We start from the raw sequence: 23,861 nt of genomic DNA, 5'->3' as shown, positions 1-23,861 counted from the left end.
TGAAACAGCCGTCTGAAGACTCAAAAAAAAAGCAATTTATTTCGCTTTTAAAGCTGTGGCAGTTGGGTATCACATCTACAGCTTATTTACAACAGTATTTTTTTCTTGTTTTTCTTTAAGCTTGTGTACAAAAATTCGCCATTCGACATGATAGCTAGCTTTTCTTCCCGTCTTCTCCTGTGCGCCGGATGATCCTTCACACCATACTGCGATACCTTCCTGTCGTTTCTCCGGTAAATTCGCACACGCGCCCCTCACCCCCCATCTGTCACTCACATCCTACATCTTTGTCCACTAAGTGCCACGTCACTCCCTCCCTCCTCCATTCTGCTGCTTTACTACATCAAATCGAGTTGTTTCTGCTAAGCTATTAAAACTCCTCGCCGCGTGCGATCACAGAGCCCCCAGGTCGTGGCACGAGCGGGACTTCTGTCTCAGGAACTTGCCCACTTCCCTCTCGCGCGGGTACCGCGGCATCAGGCCGGTGAGGAAGCGTTTAGCGCGCGAGGTGATGCTCTCTCGCTGACCTCCCCCGCACATGTCCTCCGCGCTGGATCCTGGGGGCCACGGCGGCTGACCTCTGGCTAGCCGCACGGCGGACTCCAGGAGCTCCGGTGTGCGGTGGTCCAGGGAGGCGGAGATCTCCAGATACAGGCAGTTGTAGAGGGCAGCGCTGGACATGGCCTCTGACGGAGACGACAAGGGAGGAAGTCAATAAAAATCATGCCGCGCGTCGTCAGAGCAAAGAATCTTTAGCGTCATCTACTTAAGAGGTTTTAATGTGATAACCAGGGCCGGCACAGGCCTTTTTTGGGCCCTTAGCAGATTTTAATTTGGGGCCACCAATACCAACACATTGAAGCCCAGATACTTTATAATTTCTAGGCTACACTACACATGTAAAATACCTACTACGATTAGCGTCATTTGTAATTAGCTTACATCCTAGAGGTGTTATTATGGCTGTTGATTTGGGAATAACAAACAAGCAAAGATGCTCTGATTAATTTGGATTTTGAAATGCAGCGTGGTATTTAAGTAATGGCATATTAATTTGAAAGTAACATCTGCAGACAAACACCAAATATGCAGTAAACAAAGTTAGCAAATTGAATTTCTTCTGTTTTTAAAAATTTGGAATAGGTGTGCAAAATTTGCACAAGGTGGAACCTATCGCCACAGAAAGAAATCAAATGATGGTCTTGGGAGCCCCGTGGTGTGGAGGCCCTCAACAGCTGCTTAACTTGCATATCCCTTGGTCCAGCTCTAAGTCATCAAAGATGACTTAGAGTCGTCTTAGATGACTTAGAGTCATCTAAGATGACACTTAGATAACTTTAAGTGTCATCATAACTCTAAGTGATGATGACACTTAGAGTTAGATTCTGGGTGAAAAGTCTTTTTTTTAAAGAACATTTTCAGTGTTTTGCAAAAGCATAAATAAGCATTGAACTTTTTCATATATATATTTTTTGCTTTAGAACCACAAGCCTCATGGTGTTTTATTAAGATTTTATGTGGTGGACCAACACTAAGTAGTGGAATGACAATGATGCAAATGTAAAGATGAAACTATTGCTTCACAGAGCCAGCTTTCACTGCTCTGCAAGTTGTTTCTTTACTATCTTTACTAGGTTTGCACTCTGAAATGTATTTCTGTTCTCTTCAGTAAAATAGCTTCAGTTCAGCCAGTTTGAATGGAGAGCATCTGTAAACATACTTTCCAAGTATTATCTCAATTAGATTTATGTCTGGGCCATATGAGCACAGATACAGTGCCTATTACACGTATTGACTTAAAGGTACTGAATTATAATGCAATCGATTGTTTTTATGTTAAATATTTTTAATTATTCGTCATTATTTTGTTGAAATCAGTCTTCGTGTTGACATGAAACATTTCTTTCGTCAAAAAGCTAAAAATAAAGAAAAGCAATCATGTAGAAACGTCACAACACACAACCAGCGCACGATTTGAAAACAGACATATATGAATGTGTGCAGCTGTGGATCAAACAGAGGCAGAGTGGGTGGGCAGAGGGTCAGTACTCCAAGGTTTGCGGTCTTCAGTGTATTTTGGAGTCGTTTTGTATCGTACTAGAAGAAGGACATTTTCTTTACAAAACAGAAACAATGTTGCTGCGCTGAATTTTTCCTGCTATTAGCAGATATTTTGGCGCCATTAGCAGCACAAACAGCCATCAATCTGACCTGCCTCAAAGACCCCAGACACTCGTTACATTAAGAAGCTTTACATAATGATCAGTGCAGTCATTTCCCACGGCAGGGTGCACAGTGGGTGATTTAAAATGCCTGTTCGTGTGTAAATCTGGCAGCTGTGGTATATTGTCTAAAGAAAATAGCCCATATTTCAGTTTGGGTTATTGGGACATGTGACTCATAGAGCCACACTGGGCACAATATTACGGCTTTATGCTCATAATGCTACAACTTTCTCTGGTATTATAACGAGTTTAAACTCATATGACTTTATCCTGATATTTGTGACTCTATTGTTGTAATTTTATGACTTTATAACTGATTCTTTTTTTTTTTTTTTTTACTTTTAGCGCGACCGTAATACTCCATCATAGTTTTTCAATCAATATTATAACAATTAGGCAAAAATAATTAACTGAAATATTACGTACCACGTTCATGATTTTTAAAAAAAATCTTTGCTCCTCAAGCTAGCATAGCAAGCGCAAAAATGGGCAGGAAAAAGACTCAAAGGAACCGTCCTTTTGCTAATAATTTTTGATTAGTGAATAAAAGTGAGGAAAAAAAAACATTACAATAGTTGATGTCTCTTTGCATATTTTGTAGAATTGTCTATGGGTTTGCTAAGCGGTTCTGCGCTGTTTGCTGGGAATCCTTGATTTATGTACATGCATTTCCTGATAGATAAAAACAAAAAAAAAAAACATGCACTGCACTAACGCCACTAGGATGTTGTTGACTCTAGTGCCACCGGTGTTTATCAAAAATGGATGTGAGGTTCAACCTTCGTGTAATGGAGCTAATAACACAGTCTGTCACACAGCCTGAATGCTGTGAAAGTGTTATGAATGTGAAGAGGCAGCGCACACTCACTACGAACGCTCTTCAGCTCTGACTGTAATTGTGGCACCCTCTGCACTCCCGTGAGACACCCAGTTTACATTCACGTTGCTGTTCACTGCCATTACAATAGCAGGAAATCCCGCCACCTGGGCGAAACCATGGGGGAGGCCAGGCGGAGAGCGGAAACGCACCTTGGGCCGTGACCTCGCGCGAGCGAACCAGGTCGCTCTTGTTGCCGACGAGGATGATGGGAGTCTGAGGCTGCGTCTCTCTCAGGAGGAGACGGAGCTGGGCCGTGCGGTGGAAGCTGCGCCTGTCGGTCACGGAGAACACCAGGACACACACTTCACACTGGAGAGCCGACAGGTCCTGTGGGAAGGTAAAAACAGCCAAAAATAAAAAAAAAATAAGTGGAGACTCAGTCATTTACACGCCGAAACACTTTGCACTTTCAACAAGATGCGGAATAAAAACACACAGCTGTTACAAGGAATCCCCAGGAGATGCTGCTTTATGGAACGAGGACGTCAAAAGGGAAACAGGACATTATATTTCAAACCTTAGTGAACAAACAAAGCGTTCCGAAGGTTTTAGAAAAATACTTGCTCTGGTTATCCGTCGTGCTTCTGTGATCAGTCGTCTTCTTGGATGAGCTGATGATTTGAGGTGAAGTTAAAAAATGTAACTCTTCCTCCTGCGTCATTCTATCGACTTTGAGCAACAGATCATTAACACTATCACTGAAACAGACCCTCAGCATAATGTCACCACCACCATGCTTGGCAGTTAAACAGTGTTGTTTGCCTTTCTAATCGATTTCTCCCAACATACTTATTTTCATTGTTGCCTAATAGTTCAGAAAACAGATTTAAATGCAACCTACCTAGCAATCTAGCCTAAAAATACCTTTGTCAAACTGCTCTTTGTGTATTATTAGAGGTTGAAAATTAGTAAAACATTCACATTATTGATGAGTGTATGTAAACCTCTGAATGACACTGAAATTAATTGAGAAAGCTACTTTAGTCAATGCTGCCATTGCTAGTTCTTCCTTCTTCCTTTGTAAAAAATAATCTCTGTAGATAAGAACTGGAGCAAACACAAGGCACAACTAAGCAGCTGCTTGAGGTTAAAAAAACGACAACATGGAGGTCCAAATGACTAATAAAGCTGTTATATAGATAAGGATTACAAATGCACCATTTTTATTTATTTATTTTCTACAAGAAATAGATTACGGGTAATGACATTTTTTTTTTTTTTTTTAAAAAGAAAACACTTGACAAAATTAGCTTTTTTTTTCCAAGGGAGAATTTTCGCAATATTTTAACTTAAGTACTAAATTGTGTAAACACTTCACAGATTACAAAATGTCAAATCAGTAATCAGTGTGGAATAATTTATTCCTAACAACGCTGCCCAACCCAGAACATCCACCTGCTCTTTTCCACAAAGACTACAGAGGTCATGATTTCAAATGTGTGCTTGATAAATAGTTGTTGCTGAAGTTGAGCGTTTACCTATTTAAATAACTTTGATCATCAGCTAGAGATGCACAAGTTCAGTCCAGACTCCATAAAAATAAAAAAACCCACACAAAATTAAAAACGATGTTAGTTTGGGAAAATCAGAAGATCTGAAGTATATGCCAAATTTAGCATTAATTGCTATCACTCAGGCATGAACTGTAGACTAAATATCAATTATTATGTTTAACCTGCATGTTCTCCCTGTGCATGCGTGGGTTCTCTCCGGGTTCTCTGGCTTCCTCCCACAGTTCAAAAACATGACTGTCAGGTTAATTGGTCTCTCTAAATTCTCCCTAGGTGTGAGTGTGTGTGTGCATGGTTGTTTGTCCTGTATGTCTCTTCCTTGCGATAGACTGGCGACCTGTCCAGGGTGACCCCCGCCTCTCGCCCGGAACGTTAGCTGGAGATAGACACCAGCACCTCCCGACCCCATTAGGGACAAGGGTGAACAGAAAATGCATGGATGGATGTTTAACATTTAACACGTAACTGATTGACTGTGAGTAACATAAAGCAGATATTAGTTGGATGTGTTGATTTATGGTAGTCAGAGGGGCCCCAGGTTAAATCCTGTTCGGGGCCCCATGCAGGCTTGGACCGCCGCTGCTAAGCACCGACTGATGATGACAAGCACGGACAACGTCTCCACTCCAAATTTAAGAGCTGCCACCCCCCAAAAAAAGACGGACAGCAGCAACAAAATCGTGAGTCTTCGGTATTTTTCACACATCCGTCTAAATCAGAAACGCTAAAGCAGTCAGCTGGCACTCCCAGGCTGTGGGCGGCTCAAGCCAACATTCACACAGACGCCTCTGAAACGCACTCGAGGGAAAAGAGGAAGAGAAATGCAAACAAGCCGAGAGCGAGCGCTCCTCGCTGGAACAGATGCACATGCTGCAGATTTACTGTCCTCTCCTTCTGTTTTTTTTTTTTTTTTTTTTGTCACGACGCCTCTCCAGCCTGGGCAATTATTTTTGCCACAGTGCTGACGAGAACAAAACAGTAAAAAAACAAAACAATAATCTCCAGGTACAGAATGGGAACAGATTTTACTTCACTTGCTTATACATACAGCAGTAATACTCCATATAGCACCTTTTTTCTTTGCTTTTTGTTCTTTTAGATGCTTTAAATATTTGTACTGGTAACCTGTCTAAAGCAGCTTGCATCCTGGGGTGAGCTCAAATTAAAATTTTACTCATCGTTTATTTGGAGTCTATTTTCATCCTTCTCTACACTGCAAAAACACAAAATCTTCACAGAGGCCATTTTGGTCTTGTTTCTAGTGCAAATATCTCAGTACACTTGAAATAAGATAAAACTAACTTGCAAGTAACCTTGTACCAAGATCAGTCAATAATTCCTTAATAATGATTGAAAAGTACTAGGTCCATTGGCAGAATATTTCACTTATAATTTGGGAAAAATGTCTTGTTATAAGTGAAATAATCCACCTATGGAACTAGTAGTTTTCAGGAATTGTTGATTTAAAAACAAGCTCTTATATCTTGCTCAAAAGTTACTTGTAGGCTCATCTTATTTCAAAATGAGAAATAAAATATTTGGAGTAGAAGCTAGACGCTAATTACTTGGTAAGATTTTGTGTTTTTCCAGTCTACATTACAAACCTCAAATAAAGGAAGGGAAATGAAAACTTCTCGCTTACCATACCAGGAATTGGGTCAAACAAAAAAGAAGAAGAAGAAGAAGAAAACATACAGTTCTGTGAAAAGTTTGAAAAGTAGGTGAGCTCATATGGGTTGCAGCTGTAGAGGGGTCTCGGCCGGCCTAATGAGGAAGCTGGGAGCAGAGCGGACCCTGAAGTGTTGCTTGGCTCACCTGTCTCCAGTTGTCATAGATAACGATGGTGCTCTCCTCGTCATCCACACTGACTGTGCGCACGTAACCCTCCCCTAAGGATGAAGGACGGCGTCGGTTAGCTCTCAGACGACACACGCTGCCGTTAACTTACCACCTCCGTTAATCTCGCGTACCATCAGAATCCACCGACGCAGCCCGGTCCATGTCGCCGGCAAAGGCGAGAGCCAGGGAGGACTTCCCGACTCCGTTCTGACCCAGCAGGGCGATCCGCAGCGGCCCGTCGTGCCTGCCCTCCACGGAGACGATGGGAGTGTCGTCCAGGGCCGGGCTGAAGCCGAGCGGCGAGGGGGAAGGCCCGGCCGCCCCCGAGGCCCAGTCCACGTCATCGTGAACAGCTTCTTCTCGTCTGAGCTGGTGCTTTATCGGCAGAGGGGTGCTTCCTCTGCGGACCGTGGGGGTGCTGGGCAGAGTCATGCTGTCACACTGAACCAACAAAACACCCCCCACACAGTAACACACTTTCAAAAAGTTCCAAAACTTTCTTCCTCTAATAGTCTATCTAGAGACATGTTGAAACTACAAGAAATAATAATAATAAAAAACTCCAACAACTTTCAAGACATGAGTACAATTTTCACACATTGAAAACGTGTGAATTTTGTCTCTGTTCTCCGTCGTCACGGGAGCAGGAGTCCTCCTCGCGGCGCCAGTTCCAAAACAGCAACAATAAAAATGCACCAAGGAAGAAAGCTAAGAAAATGATGTGCATGGCAGACTATGCCAATTGGCAATAAATCTTAAACAATTTAAAATCTTTCTCATTTCCCTTTGCACAATCCCATGTTTGTTAGGAAATCGCTGTTTGAGCAGCAGAGACGTGACATAAAAGACGTGTCGAATCCTCTCTGCCAATGGCAAAAATTTCATTTTGCTATTGACTCTTGTTTGATGGCATTTATTGGATCGGATGATTAAAGCTTGAAGATAAGTTAACAATTCATTAATTCAACAAACAGCAGCCTTTGAAGTGTGTGACCTGTCATACATAACCAGTACAGCCTGGTACCTCCCCCTAATACTGGTCACCAGCTTGGTCACACACTGATGTGGGACGGCATCTCATTCTTCGAGAGGATTCGTTTTTCAAACACTGCAGCCAAACCAATAAATATTGTAAGTAGGGATGACCGATATATCTGCATCTACATCGGTATCGGCTGATGTCAGTCATTTTTTAATCTGTATTGGTATTGATCTGATTAAAGTGATCCGATATTAACAACCAATATTTATCTCTGTCATTGTTCCCGTTTGTGATCAGTTTCAAAGATGTAACAAACGTGTACTGCACAGGTAAAGGTTTTGAACAAAATATAGTTTGCAATTAGTTTTTCTAAAATTGCAAAATTGTGTAAAAAAAAACCAAAAAAAAACTAATTTACTACTAGCCAGCCAGTTGCTAACCCCTCTGCCATTTGGCGAAAAATCTTTGACATCGTTGCTCTTGCATGCTTGTTAAGATAACAAGAAGCCACTGTACATCACAGAGGCAAGCAGTGTAGAGCGAAAATGATTTGACTACTGTATTTCTTCTTCCATAACTTGCGAAATTGTGTGGAAATATATGAACACTAATGCAGGACTCGCTTGCCAGTTGCCAGCGCTCTGCTAATTGGCGCTAACTCCTTCAGATGTTGTCAGCTGAAAACTGTGTTTAAATTTAAATATTACACATATATTATTTTGTATAAGTAATATAACCCGAGAAAGCACTTTAATTTTAGTAGACAATATTGAGAAAATATATAAAAACCCAGGGACACCCACTCTCCACCCACATTTAACACAGATTTATACAGAAAACGCACAGAGTCTCCGTGACAGTCACAACAACAGCGCTGATAGATAGATCATGTGCTTTAATCATTCCAGAGGAGTGATGGGGGGGGGGTCTCTCGGTGCCCTCATGCCCTCCTTACCTTGGCGGCATTCTCCTCGATGCTGAGCCTGTCTTCGGGCACATCTGTCGGCATCTGCAAGCTGAAACAAAGCGATCGGGAGAGAGGAGTCCGGAAGGCACAGAGCAACGCCAGGAACGACCCTGTGAACCCCCAGCCCAGTCATTTAATGAGCCCCAGCTCCACCGGCCCGGTCTGGTTTCTCACCACTCAGGTGACTGTCGGCAACTATAAAGTAAGCACGGATTCTCCTCTCTCTCTCTCTTTCTCTCTCAATCTTTCTCTCTCTCCTCCCTTGCGTCCTCCCTCCCTCCCTCCCTCTCTCTCTCCCTCCCTTTCTTTTCTCTCGTCTCCCTGCTCTCTCGCTGCTTTCTCAGGTTATAGGGCCCGGGTCCAGCTCCGCAGGCAGCACGCTAATTCATCACTTCAGACTTACTGCCGTGTGACTCACACCTACTAAAGGCTTTCCGGATCCAGATTTCCTGCTGAGGAGGAAAGATGAATCTGGCCAACAAACAAAGAAGACAGGAAGAAAGGAGCTTTTCTGCAGGTATCTGCTGCAGATGCATGTAGTTAATTAATTAAAAACGAGAGGAAACAGAGCTGGGGTGTAGCTTGAGAAGAAACGGGACTGTGGAAAGATGGTCAGTGTCACGAAGCTCTCATTAACCTCTGGTACCGGAGATGGGGGCGATGCAGAACACGGCCTCTAGAGAGCAGCACAAGACAAGCGTTTTCCCTACTAATTGGTCACAGAGTGAGCATATCCTTGGGAGATATGTAAAATTAAGCTATTTATTGGGTTGTTAATTTAGGAAAACAGAATTATAACAGTCTGTCTGGCTCCCAGAGCCGGTCTGGGATTAAACAGAACCGGAGGGAGGATCTGACATGGTGGCCACAACCACCACAGCGGCCCATTTCATCTTTTATATTGACCATTGTTTGATGGTGTTGTCGTCTACGTTCACTAATGAATTAATTCCTTAAAGGAATGTTCAGAGTGGTTTATTTTAAAAATAGTAGTAGGCTGTAACTCTTGGATTTTTTATTTTGTATGAATAGGGTTTTTTTTGTTGTTTTTTTTTTCCAAGGCTGAAGCTAATCTGACCTGGGCCATCAGCAACGGTAATAATTTTACTGATTAAAAGTAAAAAGTTTCATAAACAAATTTGTACTGTTCTTGAACTGCATTTGGGGGTATAAAAAAAAATCAGTTCAAGATCCACAAATTGCCCCTGGGCAATTTGGACACCACAGCACTAGGTGGTGCTACAGCATCTGCTTACTTTCCTATTGACAAACAGGGTATTTCTGATTTTTAAATTTTTTTTTAAATTTACAGTGTAGTGTGTGGCCTGTAATAAATCTCACACTTCTAATGCAGCCCATGTTTCAAACTGGCACACAAGGTACCCTTTTATTGTTTAACATACTTTATCATTTTTCCTCCAAAATGTCTGGGCACGCCCCTGAAGAACGACCACTTACTTATCTTAAAAACTTGGTGGTTTATGGCTTAGTGTTTTGTGAAGCACTAAGCTGATGTAAGATATAACTAGAACATTTTTCGTCCTGTCCTCTGAAACCTCGATTGCCCTTGGCGCCTCCAGGCCAGCAGGGGGCCTTCAGTGGCCGCTTATTGTACTTCTGCCTTGGGCCGGCTCTCCTACAATACTCTGCCTCCTGCTTTTGAACACCTTTATATATATTTGTCACACATCCGCATGAACATAGGTAGATAGATTATTCAAGATGTGTGTGTTTTGGATGCATTTTGTGTCAGAGTATTTCTGACCACTAGCAGTCGTAATAACCCCCCCGCCCCACGCCCTCCACCCCTTCCCAAACTCCCCTCACAAAGCAACAATGGACGCCGGCAGTGAACAGCCATAGTGCTATTATAGCCCTAATCCTGCTCATTATACAGACCAGAGAGAGAACGAGAGACACACACACAGAGGGGGAGGCAGAGCCGAAGATGAGGTCATCCCAAACAGCACACACCCAGGGTCAACGCTTCACTATAGAAGCACAGAGATAAAGGGAGGGATGGATGGGCATGTGGCTGCCAAAAAAAAAAAAAAAAAGGCCTACCGGGGACAGAATGTGGGAGATACACGGATATGAGAACGTGAGGGGAGAGGAGGTTAACACCTCGCTGCAAGGTGTGCAATAAAACATGGACACAATGCAAGGTTGTTGTTGTTGTTGTTGTTTTTTTAAAAACAACTTTGTTTATTTCATACGCGTATGAAACCACACTACAATGGGAGCGGGAAACCACGGCGATGGCCCTCGCTTCTGTAATAATGTTAATTCTAGTCACGACAGAGTAAAATGATAAACTGTAGGAAAGTAAAAATACACACTAATGGAATGGAAACCAGTGAAATAATTAGAAGTACATAAATAAACATTAAATACTGAATAAATAAGTGAATAAATAAAAGAACAATTGATTTCTTTTCTTTTTTTTTCTTTTGTAACTACACTCACACAAAATAAATAGCCTCTAATGAATGAAATCTGGCGTTGTACCTCCAGCTCAGAAAATATCTCAAGAACAGTTTGTGTTTCCGTCTTTGTTTTCATCCCTGAACTGTTAATTAGTCCCACAGTGTCTGAGTCCACAGTGACCAGCTCTGTGGTGTCACATTATGCTTTGGATAAGGAGACCTGCAAAGGTCTTCCCCAAAACACATCTTCCTATTTACACCAAGCTTTCTGTGTCTTTATTCTGCGATGGATTGCTTCGAAATACGTTCCCAGAACCCCACATCTCTGCATTAGCAGAAAAAAAACAACAACAAAAAAAACTTGATTGTTTGTAGCAAACAGCAAGTCTGTACTTTGTTCTTGGCTGAAGGCCACTAATTAATATGTTCAGCTAGTAAGAAAAGGAGACTCCTTTTGCTAAAACACAAGAGCAATGTCACTATCACTGATGGATTCCTCTGAAAGGTATCCTTGTACATTCTTTAATCTATGATTATTCTTTTTTATTATTATTATTATTTTTATTTTTTACAAAGAATAACAAGTGTTGGTGAGCTTAAAAACTTTGGTAGGCAACTGTGAAATATTAGCTGGCAAATATTCAACTGCATGCCATGGAAACGTGATCCAATCCCATATCACTCCACGTATCATCACTGCACTAGTCAGACCTCTGCAGCTTTAGCAGCTTATTGTAAAAAAAAAACCAAAACAACAAAAGAAGAAGAAGAAGAAAAAAATGCTACAGTGAGCCTTGATTACTCATTTGGACATATGGAAAGTACATAGCAGATATATTCTATTATTGCATAGATACTATATGCAATAATAGACTATAAAGCTCTTTTGATCTGTTGCACTGATTTCAGGAGAGCTCTCAGGAGGTTTTTGTGTGCTCACAGAAAAGTGTATATTCAGTGCTTTGCAAAAATATGAATATCCCCTTTTCTTTTTTTACATTTTGCAACTTAATAACCATATACTTTAAAGGGGCAGTGTTGTGTGTTTTCCAGACACATAATGCCATTATGTAGCACATAATGTTTTGTTAACTTGAGTTGCTATAAAACTGCTATCAAATATGACATTTTACTTTGTAATTTAGTGCCTTGATCTTGAGTCTTTGTCTCTTTAAAAACTCCTGCTCTTTCTCAGAAAAGTCCATTTTACAGTATACTGCCCCTTAAATGTATTTCAGAGATTCTCTTTTTGTGTTGGACCAACATAAAGTAGCAAAACTACTGTGAAGTGGAAGGAATATGATCACCAAAAGCATGGCATTCCTACCATAAATACTTTTTTTCCCCTTCACCTGTTGGTTAGAGCTGATGGGAAATGCACAATAGAGGAGAACTAGTTGGAGCCTGCAAAAGCTTAAAAACATGGGTGCAGCCAGAGCTACAACCAAATGGTTCGGCTCCAAGCATATTGGGTTATTAGAATGGCCCAGACATGAAATGATTTTTTATTTTTATTTAAAAACCTGTGCTGAGATTTTACATTTTGTCACTGAATCTGACTGAGCTGGAGTCAGGTTGGAAAATTTTCAGTTCAACTATTTAGAGAAAATACCCTGAAAAGACTTGCGGCGGTTATTGCCTCAAAATGAGTTTCTACAAAGTGCTGACTGAACAATAAAAGTTTTTTGATTTAGAGAAGAAAAAAAGAACTTCTCCTTTCAGTTCGCAATTATGCACTATTTTGTGTTGGTCTGGAGCAAAAATGTCAATAAAACACATAATGTTTGGTTTTTACGTGTCAAAATGTAAATAGAAAAAACAACAACCAAAAGTTCAAGGGATATGAGAACTTTTGCAAGGCTCTTTAGCTACAAAGTCAGATCGCATCGCTTAATTTTTTCCCCCCATCATTCAAAGTGTGTTTTTCACAGTTGGAAAGCCCAAACGCTACCTGAAAACGCCTCTCCTTAAAATGCCTCTCACACATAAACACAACCATGCCCACACACAGATCTTAGTTTTCTACCCCCTCCTGCGTCCCCCAGAGTGTCATCACTCATCAGCATGTTGCTCCATGTTGGCTGGTCTTGTTTTTAAATGCTTGATAAACTCAGAGGAAGTAGTCGGGGGGCGGGGATGGTGGGTTACTGGTGCGTGTCTGAGGGGCCGCCTCGCCGCCGGCTCCCGGGTTTGTGCTGAGGAGTTTCTCGTAGCGAGCCTTGTAGGCGTCCCTCTCCCTCAGCACCCGGGTCAGCTCACACTGCAGCTGATCCAGCTAAAGCGTTTAGAAAAAAAAAAGCAAAAACAAACAACAGCACAGAATTATTGCTTCTTTGAGTTTTTCTTAATGGCACCGCAAGGATTTAATGAAATAGACTGCAAAATATATCAGCAGAACGTTCCGGTAATGTCTGCGCTGTTTCACGTTCCCAAAGTTTTAACTTCCCGTTCATTAAACGTTTGCAAGAAACGTCACACACACATCGTTGCTTGCACGCAGAAGGACATTATTATTACACTGACCCACCTAAAGCCGGTCTATGTCTAGGAGATCTGATGCCGTTTATACAGAAAGATTAGGCGTTCGCTAAGAGGGTCAAGGGATCAATTCTTCTCTATCTGGAATCCAGTGCTGACGTACCTACACAGACTCAAAGCCATACCTTCTTAATCTCATCAAGCCTTGTTTTAATCTATTATTTTATATATTGAATTATTTGAAAGTTATTTTATTTCTTCATTTATTATTTTCTATTTTCGGTTTCTTTTGGGAAACTATGGTTTCCCCATACAAAATATTTTAAGTAGTTTGTTCCTGGTGATAAAAATGATTCAAGGTTTACATTTTGTTTGCAACCTTTTGGTTCAATGGTAGCTCTAGGTGTCCATTTGTAATTGCAAAAATAGTTCAAACACTTTGGTTTTTTTTAATGCCAGGATTCTCATTTGAATTTAGTTCTGGACTTTGACTACATGTGTTGATTGAAACCATCCCACTGCAGTCTGTGTGGTTTAGATGAGGGCTGTCAAACTCGGTTTCATTTTGGGCCGTATCAAAAATCATAACGTTCTTAAAGGGCCGGTTGAACCAGAATGTATCGATAAAACCAATCAAACTGTTAAAATGTTAACAAATAGCGGTCCCTCCAGGATTTTATGATTACTTTTGTGGGGGGGAGAGAGGGGTTCACAGATTTCGTGGTGCTAATTTAGAAATATTTGTAAGGAATTTTTATGATATTTGTGCTAGTGTATAACTTTAAATGTGACTTTTTATTCCTCGCCGTAACCATAACTTGGTATCAAGTAAGGCTGAGGGGTAGCAGTCAATGAAGCCCAATGTTTTTTCATGAATTTTCAGAAAAATTTGCAGTGAAAGGAGAAAAAATGTGGAATTTTGTGTGAATTTTGCAAATCTGTGAAAAACTGGAAGGACTTATTGATGTAACTTGGAGACTAGCGGGCCACATAAAAAGCTCCGGCGGGCCAATTTTGGCCCCCGGGCCTTGAGTTTGACACATGTGCTTTAGATCGTCTTCCAAGCGAAAAATACAGATTCACCTTCAAGTGTTTGGTGAAGATAAATCAAGAAATTTCTTCCAGCATTTATCTCCATCCACCTTCCCATCCTACTAGCATCCTTCAGATTTCTCCCCACAGCATGATGTGACCACCACCATACGTCACAGTGGGCAGGTTGCGTTGAGGTGGATGTGCAGTGACTTTCTAGCCTCTCATCTATCTTGGCTGGATTTGAGGAATTCAGGGGAAAAGGTTGCTCTGTCAACAGATTGTCCCACCTGAGCTGTGGATCTTTACATCTCTTTTTCAGACATGCCATGAGCTTTTTAGCCGATTCTCTGATTACTGCTTTTGTGTGAAAGAGTAAATAATACTCAAATCCTCTGCTTATACTTTCATAACATACTGTTTTAAACTTCTCCACACTTTTCTGTCTGACCTTATCAGCACCAAGGTCTTCGTGATGCTGCTATAAGAAAGAGCTTCACAGAACGCCTGGATGCATATTGGCGCTAAAATGCACACAGGTGGACTTTAGCTTCAAGTTAGGTGGCTTATGAAGGCAATTGGTTGGTTTATTTAGGGGCATCAGAGTAAAAGGGGTTACATAAACAAGGCTTGTCACAGAAAGCAATAAATTACAATCATGATAAATTAAAACAAACTCAATAATTTCGATTTTCTCTCTCTTTCTACCAAAGCTGGATGATAAAAGTCTTCAGTCAAGCCCTTATTTTGAAGGGCAGTTTGGCTCACAGAGACTCCACAATTCATTCTATTTGTTGTTTCTGAGTTGTTTGTTTATTTTGGACATTTCAAATGTCTTACAGTCCTAGTGGTAACTGTTCATTAGAATTTAAAATTGATTAATCTCTAAAAATGTGTCCTTGCATTATTATGCCATTTCCGTTATGTTACTTGAAAATGGTCTCAAAGCAACGATGTTATCGTTTATCGCGATAACTTCTGGGACAATTTAAGGCCCAGCAAAATTTGTTATCACAACAGGCCTAAATAATACCCTATGCTAAACTTTTCATATCATTCTTTTCTTTCCATTTTACAATGACCCTTTATTTTGTGTTGGCCTATCACATTAAATCACAATGAAACGCACAGAAAGGTGATGTTTACTATTGTGGTAACACTTTAATTGTGCATAAAACCTGTCATGAACATGAAGGAGTCTTCATGAATGTTTATGACTGCTGTCATTAAGTGTCATTCGGTAAATGACACTTTGAATGCATATTAAATGCAAAGTTGCATTAAAAGTGTCAACTTGGCAAATACTGACACTTTTTAAAGCAAAGTTGCATTAAACCTTGCGTCAAAAGTTCATTAAAATTGTTAACCTTGCATTAAAAGTGTCACTATTTACCGAATCCCACTTCATGACAACAGCCATTAGCGTTCCTGAAAAGCCCTTCATCTTCATGACAAGTGTCACGTCAGTCTTACATGCACACCCCGTCAAATAAAGTGTTACCAAGTCTGTCAGTCACAGTTTTAAACATTAGTGTGTGTGCGCGTCTACCTGTTGTGTGAGCAGGTGTTTCTCTGACTCCAGCGCGTGCCGGTGCTGCAGGCGCTTGTAGCGGCAGGACTGGGCGTAGCCGCGGTTTTTGAGCGTGCGACGTTTCTGCTTCAGGCGCACCACCTCGTCCTTGCTCACGCCACGCAGGTGTCGGTTGAGCTCGCGCACCGACAGGCTCACCAGCTGCTCGTCGGAGAAGCGCTCGTTCACCCCGCATGGCTGGGCAGGTGGGCAAAAACACAGCTGCAGAGTTAGCACGGTGGCAACAGTTCCAACGCCGAGAGGAGTGTGCGTGTTAAAGGAGTGTGAAATAAGTTTGGGAAAACATTTAGACTTTTATGTTACTATGATGTTTTGGCTACGTGTGATGTGTTAAACATGGTTTGTGTGTGTGCGTTTGTTTCTAATACCTCGTGGGGATCATTTTCCTGACACATACTACGTTGTGGGGACCCACAAGGGGAAACGCTGTTTTTGGGTCAGGGGTCAGATTTAGGACTAAGGTGTGAACTGAGTTTTGGTTAGGGTTAGGGTTAGGTATGTAATGGTTAGAGTTAGGTTAAGGGTAAGGGTAAGGTTTAGGCTGTAGAAATGAATGGAAGTCAATGGAAAGTCCCTGCAAAGATAGCCACGCAAACAGGGGTGTGTGTGTGTGTGTCGGTGTGTGTTGGTGAGCACGTCTGTCTGTCAGGATGCACATTTCGGCACCACATGTCCATAATCTTGTCATGTAATCTGACTAAGTGTGGGTGACAGTTATCAGGATTAGGTACAGCAATAATAGCAGATATTATCATAAGCTCACGCTGTGCTCTATATAAAGATCCATCGAGACATCTTGATCAACCAGAACACAGCGTATAAAGTTTATTTACCTGTGGTGCTGCATTCATTGGAGATCATTTCATAATGATTTAATGCAAACTTGCTTTAGTGTAGTAGCAAAAGGAGGGTAATGCCTCTTTCCTGATGAGTCTGACCTATGTCTGTGATTAGTAATACAAAGGCTACAGATAAAGAATGTTTCTATTACAAAAGAGAGCTAAAACTTCTTCACAGTTTAATGTTTTTTTTAATGTATTTACATTATTGTCACTATATATCTACTTGCAAACACGAATGATTTAGCAGTGTTCTGCTTTTAAAGGACTTCTTAAAGAAAGTTTATGGTTTTTGCTTTGGTTTAGTTGTGACTTATTCTTACTCACAACTGGAATCTGTGACATCTGTCACCTTTAGCTTAAAAGTGTTACGTTGAGAAAGAAAAAAAAAAGTAGGAGTTGTTTATTTCTTTATTCTAAATGACAGGACTGTAAAACAAACAAATAACAAATTTTTCCAAATTTTAAGCATTTAAACACTGAAAGTATTTCCTCTACCATAAATTAAACTGGATTGTCTGTAACTGATAAGCATACAATGCAAATCCATAGAAGTGCAAATTAAAAGTTAATAAATGTGACTATTTACACCTTTCTATGTGTGAGTCAGCCATATTGGAATTTGAGGCCTGTGTTGGTGAAGAAGCTGCTGCTTTTCGCATCAGAATACCAGCTTCAGGAATTTCCAGACATTGGAATTACAAATTAATGTTTGTTAGAGATTTTTCTCCTGCCAGACCTAAAGATCTAAAATGGTGATATTGCCTTAGGAATCACTGTAGCTCTTGTCATAAACTTTTAGTTAGGCTTTCAATCGGCAGTTCTTTGAGTTTATTTGGTCTCAGACATGAGACTTTAAAGCTTCTATTAAAGAAACACTTCTATGGTCTTTGAATGCATAAATCGTAGAGAGTGTTGTTACCTGTTTCCATTGCTAATTGTAGTTAGCATTGTCATTAGAAACAATTAGCATATCCCACTGGTTTTTGACCTGCAACTGGACCACTCTCAGTTTAAAGTTTATTGAATTAGTCTTATGTCTGTTTCTAAACATGTTGCAGTGATTGATTCAATTAAAAGCAGCTCAACAAGTTATCAACTGTTTTGGCTAATATTAGCTAATGCAGCTAATATCTGCATATTAACATATTACAAAATTAGAAATTCAGACTTCAGCTCCCTCTACAGTGACCCTTTTAGGCCTCCAAGGCAATGAATGGCGACTGCCCATCCTCTATGATACGATTCAGATTCAAAAGGTGGCACCTTTTAAAGAAAACCTCAAATACCTCAAAGGATTCCAACATGAGTGGCTAATTTGATAAGAATGCAGGATGATAAATATGGACTTTTTGACATAGAAAAATGATCCTTCTATTTTTGTAATCGAGAAAAATATTTTGAAAAATGTTTTAATGTCCTTTCTGAGTATGACCTAAGCAAGATGTTGAAAACAAGGGTTAGTTTCCTGGTTTTATCCCACTCTAACTTTTCCGCCTACTCTCAGACACAGTTACCTTTTAGTTGTTTGCTTTTTAATGAAACTTTCACAATTCACAAAAGACCTTCTATAAACACAAAGAGCAACACAATAGTCTGTCTTTTCAAAACCTTTCTGTTGCTGGGAAAAGGCTTACGCTCGTGAGGACATTGTCACTGGTCAAACTGGTGGTCAGAAGTCTAGGCCATTTGTGTAGAAGTGTGTTTCAAGGTCTTGCATCTTTGATTTTCTGTTGTGCACTTTCAGCGAACATTTATCACGAGCACAAGTCTTTACAGACGTGATGCTTACCTGGCTGATGTGTGACTGGTGATGATGGTGATGGTTGGCATGAATGGGATGGTGAGGATGATGATGGTGATGTTGGTGGTGATGAAGGCGGCCCTGGGGGCTGAGTGGCTGTGGGTAAGGAACTGAGGCAGGGGCGCCATTAGGGAGTGTGGGAGGGGCGGACGACAGGAAGACTAGTGGACGATGGCACATGTCTGCCGCCTTGGTGCAGGAGATGTCTCCTCCACTGTCACTGCTGGAGTCTCCCAGGTTGCTGCTTGAGCTTTGAGAAAGACCTGGGAACTGGTAGGTTGAACAAGAAGAATAAAATCAGCCCTTCAAAGGATAGAGGCGCAAGAAATGAGAAAATAGCCCCAGAGTTGTTGCCATTACCTGCGAGCTGACCGCTGCGGCAGCTGAGTTCAGCAAAGCTTCCACGGCGTCTTCGCATCCCAGAAAGCCATTCCCCGGTCCCCTCTCTCTGTCGCCTCTTTCTGGAACTCCACCCAAAGCTCCTAGCAAAGTGGCGGGCCCCGTCACCTCCCCTCCAAACTGTTGCTGCAGCGCCGCCAGCCATATCAGGTCCTCAAGAGAGGCAGGAGTGGGGCCTTGAGGGCCACCATGTGCGGGACTGCTCTCCACATTTCCCTGGGACCCAGAGCTGATGCCAGAGGTGAAGCTGTTGGATATGGACAGAGGGAAGGAGATGGAGGAGGACGATGACGAGATGGAGGAAGAGCCCGAGGGTGGCGGGTGCGCATCACTGAGAGTCGGCGAAGGCGGCAGCGAGTTGTAAGGACTGGAGCTCAAACTGGAGTCATGTGGAGGGTTGCTGGTGTACGGAGAGCTCGAGGGGTCATGGGGTAGGCCAGATTTGGGGTACGAACATGGAGGAGGAAGCGGAGGCGTGTCCGATTTCACCTCAAACTTGAGAAGGTCAAAGTCGTTGAGGTACTCCATGGCCAGGGGGCTGGGTGGGAGAGACGGCATGGGGAGGGAAGGAGAAGACATGGCGTCTGCTGCTGGAGCTACTGGGAGCTTTTACTGGGTTTCTCCGTGTGTCAGGATTTCAGGAAAGCCCGCTCCGCTGCCACGGTGCAGCTCATAGACGGCAGCAGTAGTGATACCAGGAGGTAAAGTGATTGAGGAATTTCCACTGTGAGAAATCGTTCGTCTCCTCGATCTCGCCTGTGATTCTTGTGTCCTGAAGAAACAAAACCAGGGTCACAAGAAAGAGATTGCGTCTTTACTCTCCATTTCGTCAGATTCACAATAACTGATACTGGTTGTATATTTCCTAGTTCTTAAAATATACAACCAGACATGCTTTCTCACTGTCAAAACATCTTGGCAACCGGCAGATCAGCTTGGGATTGTTCAAAAAAAGAATAACTTAACAGGTGGAGGCTGTAATATAGCTCATACTGTGTTTATTTCCGTTTAAAGCTTGTACTTTGACATTGCAACAAACCTTTACGAAGGTTTTCTGCAATGTCATTAATGACTTTTCAAACTAAAACTCACCTCGCATAATTTAGACTTTAAAATTTTTATTCGCACATCTCATAAATCATTTAAAAAGCCGTAAAATTTCAAATGTTACACAATTAGCAAATAACAGCTCAAAGACTAATTAGCTAATTTTTAAAAGCTAGAAGGTTGCCAGACAGTACCATCCTTTTGCTGTCACTTTATAAACTCAATATTTTAGTACTTGTTCACAGGATCTAAAAGCTGCACATATGTGTGTATAAAAGTCCTACCCTTGTTTAAGATAACTTTGTTTATTTTAAATGATCTAATCAAGTAAATTGCCTACTTTTCCATAAATAAAGTAGTTACTTTAAACTACTTTTCAGGTTGGTCGCATCCTGAGGTGTAATCTTTACATACCTACCATACAGCAGACAACCCAATACATATAACATCAAATAATAATAATAATAAAAAACATCCCACTGGACTCAATACTAACTTGAGCACAAAAATTAAATGGGCCTAATCATTTTTGACAGAAAGATACACGTCTCAAGACACCAAATCCAATTATCAAGAGGTTCAGACTTTAATCCAGGCCAAGAGACTTTCAGAAAACAAAGTGAAAAACATTTTTAACATGGCTCAGGAGTCAGAATATGATTTGTGACAAACTTGATGATCACTGAAAAAGTTTTACGTCATAATTTTAAGTCTTGGAAACCAATAATCTCACATTAGTACACAAGGCATTCGTTCAATTCAAAGAAATCACCACACATCGCGTTCTAATATGACCAAAAAGCCCAAACTTTTTAATCCAATCTGCACCGCTAAGGATATCAAAGAAAGCTTGAGAAGAGCTAAGCTGTTTCCCACCTACACTAATTACAGACCTTCAGATTTAATTATTGTAATTATCCAAATGAACACCTAATTAAAAATCCACCTTCAACTGGTGCCTTTGGTGCACAGCCCATTAGTCCTGCACCCCTGCGGCTTAAAATGGATTGTAAAAGAAAGCAAACAGTGTCGGGGCTCCATGGAGGCCTCAGTCTGGCTCCGGACCAGAGTCACGGCGAAAACAGACTTCGCAAAAGAACAAAAGTAGAACGAAAGTGGAACGAAAGGAAGTCCTGGAAATCAGATAGGCGTCAATCAAGGAGGAAGGAAATCGTCTTACCGCCGGTCATAGAGATGAAGGATGGTTACGAGCTTTTTTCAGGCATCCCCACCAGACACACACACACAAATAATTGACTGACTGACTGGTTGACTGACACGCTTGGAAAGAGACACAGAGGAAACAGTGTGTGTAGGGGTGGGTGTGCATGCGTGTGTGTGTGTGTATGGTGTGTGAGTTTAGCTCTCTGTCACTGAGTGCCACTGCCCCCTTCCTTCCCCCCCCCCTCACTGCAAATCCCTGTTTGCAACAACCCCTCCCCTCTCTGCCCCCCCTCAGCCCTCTCTCATGGATCACAGGGATGTTCACACACTCTGGCAATGTCTCGCTCCCTCTCTATCTTTTATCCTTTTTTTTATTATCTTGTTTTTTTGTTCACCTTGTTTCTCCTTAATGCTCACACAGACAGACCTACCTTCACATTCCCATCTCACCCTTTGGGGTTGCTGCCTATCAGTCGATAAACTGTCAGAGTCGCTGTAAAACTAAGTTTCTACCAGCTCATGACTATTCTATCAGAAGTTTTCCCTCACACCTTTATGTCATATTGCTAAATCGGACTCTGCCTGGCTCAATACTTAGCTGAAAACACATTTGTTGTCATGCCCCTAGTTGAACTCCAGACTCTGTGCTGCCTCACCGTGGACAGTCCCACTGACCAAAGAGTTAGTGTTGGCGCTTGGACGTGATTGTGCAAAAGTCATCGTACCCCCTTGAGCCTTTGGATGTTTTGGCACATCAGATCTACAACACTCATTTTATTGTGGTGTAAGAGAAGAACACAAAGTTTTTTTACAACCAAAAATCTTTAAGGTCACTCAGTTTGATCTGATACCCCTACAAAAAAAAACAGTGGAACCGACTCCCTTCATACCAGTGTGTTATTTGGTGTCCCATGAAGACCGCGAAGGTTTGCTGTAGAACATCTGTGAACAAACAGCACCATGAAGACCAAGGAATACAGCAGACTTGTGCAAATGTATAGGGCAGAGTTAGACCTGAATATGACATCTCAAGCTTTACCCCGTTTCATGGAACACTTATCCTGAAAACTGGAAGAGTATGGCTCAACTACAAACTACCAAACTACTGAAAATGACAGGCCCGGCAGGGAGGGTGTTGATCCCACAGGGACCTGAAGGCTCACGTCCAGTGCAGTTCTTGCATAAATGAGTTTTTCCATCTAAAAATACAGAATAGAGCTTTATTACTGTTAAATTTAGTTTTAAATATCTGTATAGAAGGGAACAATCCAGTTTAGGCTTGGCCAATCTTATTATTTGGGATTTGAAACCAGAGATGATTTAAAAAGAAAAAGAAAAACCAAAAACAGCAGCCCTGTAGATTATTGCTTATGTGAATCAGACACAAACGTCAGTGTATCTATTCAGCTGTAGAGTGAGATGACCTTTTTGAATGCCAATGCCACCCCTTTGGCCATGTCAACCTGGGCAGAAAGCCATGCTGCCCATACCCAAAACCACCGCTGGTAGCTCTGGAGGAGTCGGAGAGATCCAAAAGTCAGTTGACAGAATCAGTTGCACTCCATATACATGGCCTTTTTGGGTGAATGGCAATAGGAGAACTATTATTGAAAGGAAACTATGAGTAGTACCTTTTGCTGTTTGACACACGGAGAATGTTGCTTTGGTAAGACGAGATAAAAACAGACATTTTTGGCCAACATGCATCCCACTGAATATTGCCCTAATCACACCATCCCCAGGGTAAAATATGGTGGTGGCAGCATTATGCTGTGGGGCTGGAAGCTGGCATGAGTTGAACATAAGTTGGGTGAATGAAAACCTGTTAGAGGCTTTAAAGGACTTGAGCCTGGGACTGAGATTCACCCAGCAGGACCATAACCTGGAACATACAGCTTGACCTATGATGTCATGGTTTAGCTCAAAACATGTTCATGACTGACCCAGTTAAAGTCCAGAACTAACTGTAATCGAGTGTCTATAGCAAGACAAAAAATAATAATAAAAGAATGATGGTCATACACCAGTACATTTTTTTTTTACTAAAAAAAATAAATTTTCTATAGATTAGACTTGCAGCAGTGATCATAGTGAAAGATGCTTTTACAAAGTCTTGATTAAAATGGAAAATAGACAATAAACATTTTATTATTTTTTATTTTTTTTGCAAAGAAAGAAAAATTTAAACCCATGTAGCATTTTTCTTTCACTACACAATCATGTGCCACTCTGTCATCTTGGTCTATCTCATTAAATCCCATAAAAACTCCTGAGCATTCTGCTCATGCAATGCCAATAAGTGTGGAAAATTTAAAGAAGCAATAATTATTTTTGCAAATCATTCTATAATGAAAGTCTAAATTATAATGTAACATTACTACTATGTATTTTCTGAGAAAAGTGTCCAGTTGGAAATATTCTTCTTCTCCTTGCACTTGTTGAAACCCTTCTGCCAGATTTCCTTGTTATATCTGCCATTTCAATAAAAATAAATTTAAAAAAATATTTTCTAAAGTTGGGTTAAAATATCAATCCAACTTCTTCACTTTCTAAGCCTAAGTACAATTATATATACATATTTTTTTACAAGGATCAGTCTGTTTAATTTCAGAATTAGTAATGTAATTAACACATCTAGACAATTCTTTGAAAATGTTAGTAAATGTTTTAGAATAAA

General features: G+C 41.1%; 2 protein-coding genes and 1 long non-coding RNA gene across 3 annotated transcripts; 1 reads left to right on the top strand and 2 right to left on the bottom strand.

Moving 5' to 3' along the window:
- On the bottom strand, positions 1-8,593 carry LOC114151176 (GTP-binding protein REM 2-like). Its single transcript, XM_028028219.1, has 5 exons — positions 8,393-8,593; positions 6,587-6,896; positions 6,432-6,505; positions 3,255-3,432; positions 1-686 (listed from the first exon to the last, which is right to left on the bottom strand). The coding sequence occupies exons 1-5, from the start codon at positions 8,444-8,446 to the stop codon at positions 394-396; spliced, it is 909 nt and encodes a 302-aa protein (XP_027884020.1). The 5' UTR covers positions 8,447-8,593; the 3' UTR covers positions 1-393.
- LOC114151178 (uncharacterized) lies at positions 8,517-11,388 on the top strand. Its single transcript, XR_003596894.1, has 2 exons — positions 8,517-8,606; positions 8,749-11,388. It is a non-coding gene; the product is annotated as an uncharacterized LOC114151178 (long non-coding RNA).
- Positions 10,566-19,933, bottom strand: nrl (neural retina leucine zipper). The gene is made up of 4 exons (XM_028028220.1): positions 18,935-19,933; positions 18,548-18,844; positions 15,890-16,108; positions 10,566-13,105 (listed from the first exon to the last, which is right to left on the bottom strand). Exons 1-4 carry the CDS (start codon positions 19,550-19,552, stop codon positions 12,941-12,943), a joined length of 1,299 nt encoding a protein of 432 aa, XP_027884021.1. The 5' UTR covers positions 19,553-19,933; the 3' UTR covers positions 10,566-12,940.
- Between the last annotated feature and the right edge of the window lie 3,928 nt (positions 19,934-23,861).

The sequence above is a fragment of the Xiphophorus couchianus genome, chromosome 9 (assembly GCF_001444195.1).
Source record: "Xiphophorus couchianus chromosome 9, X_couchianus-1.0, whole genome shotgun sequence".
In the NCBI taxonomy this organism is placed as follows: domain Eukaryota; kingdom Metazoa; phylum Chordata; class Actinopteri; order Cyprinodontiformes; family Poeciliidae; genus Xiphophorus; species Xiphophorus couchianus.
Note: the sequence above shows the minus strand (reverse complement) of the source record. Positions and strands in the feature narration are given on the sequence as shown.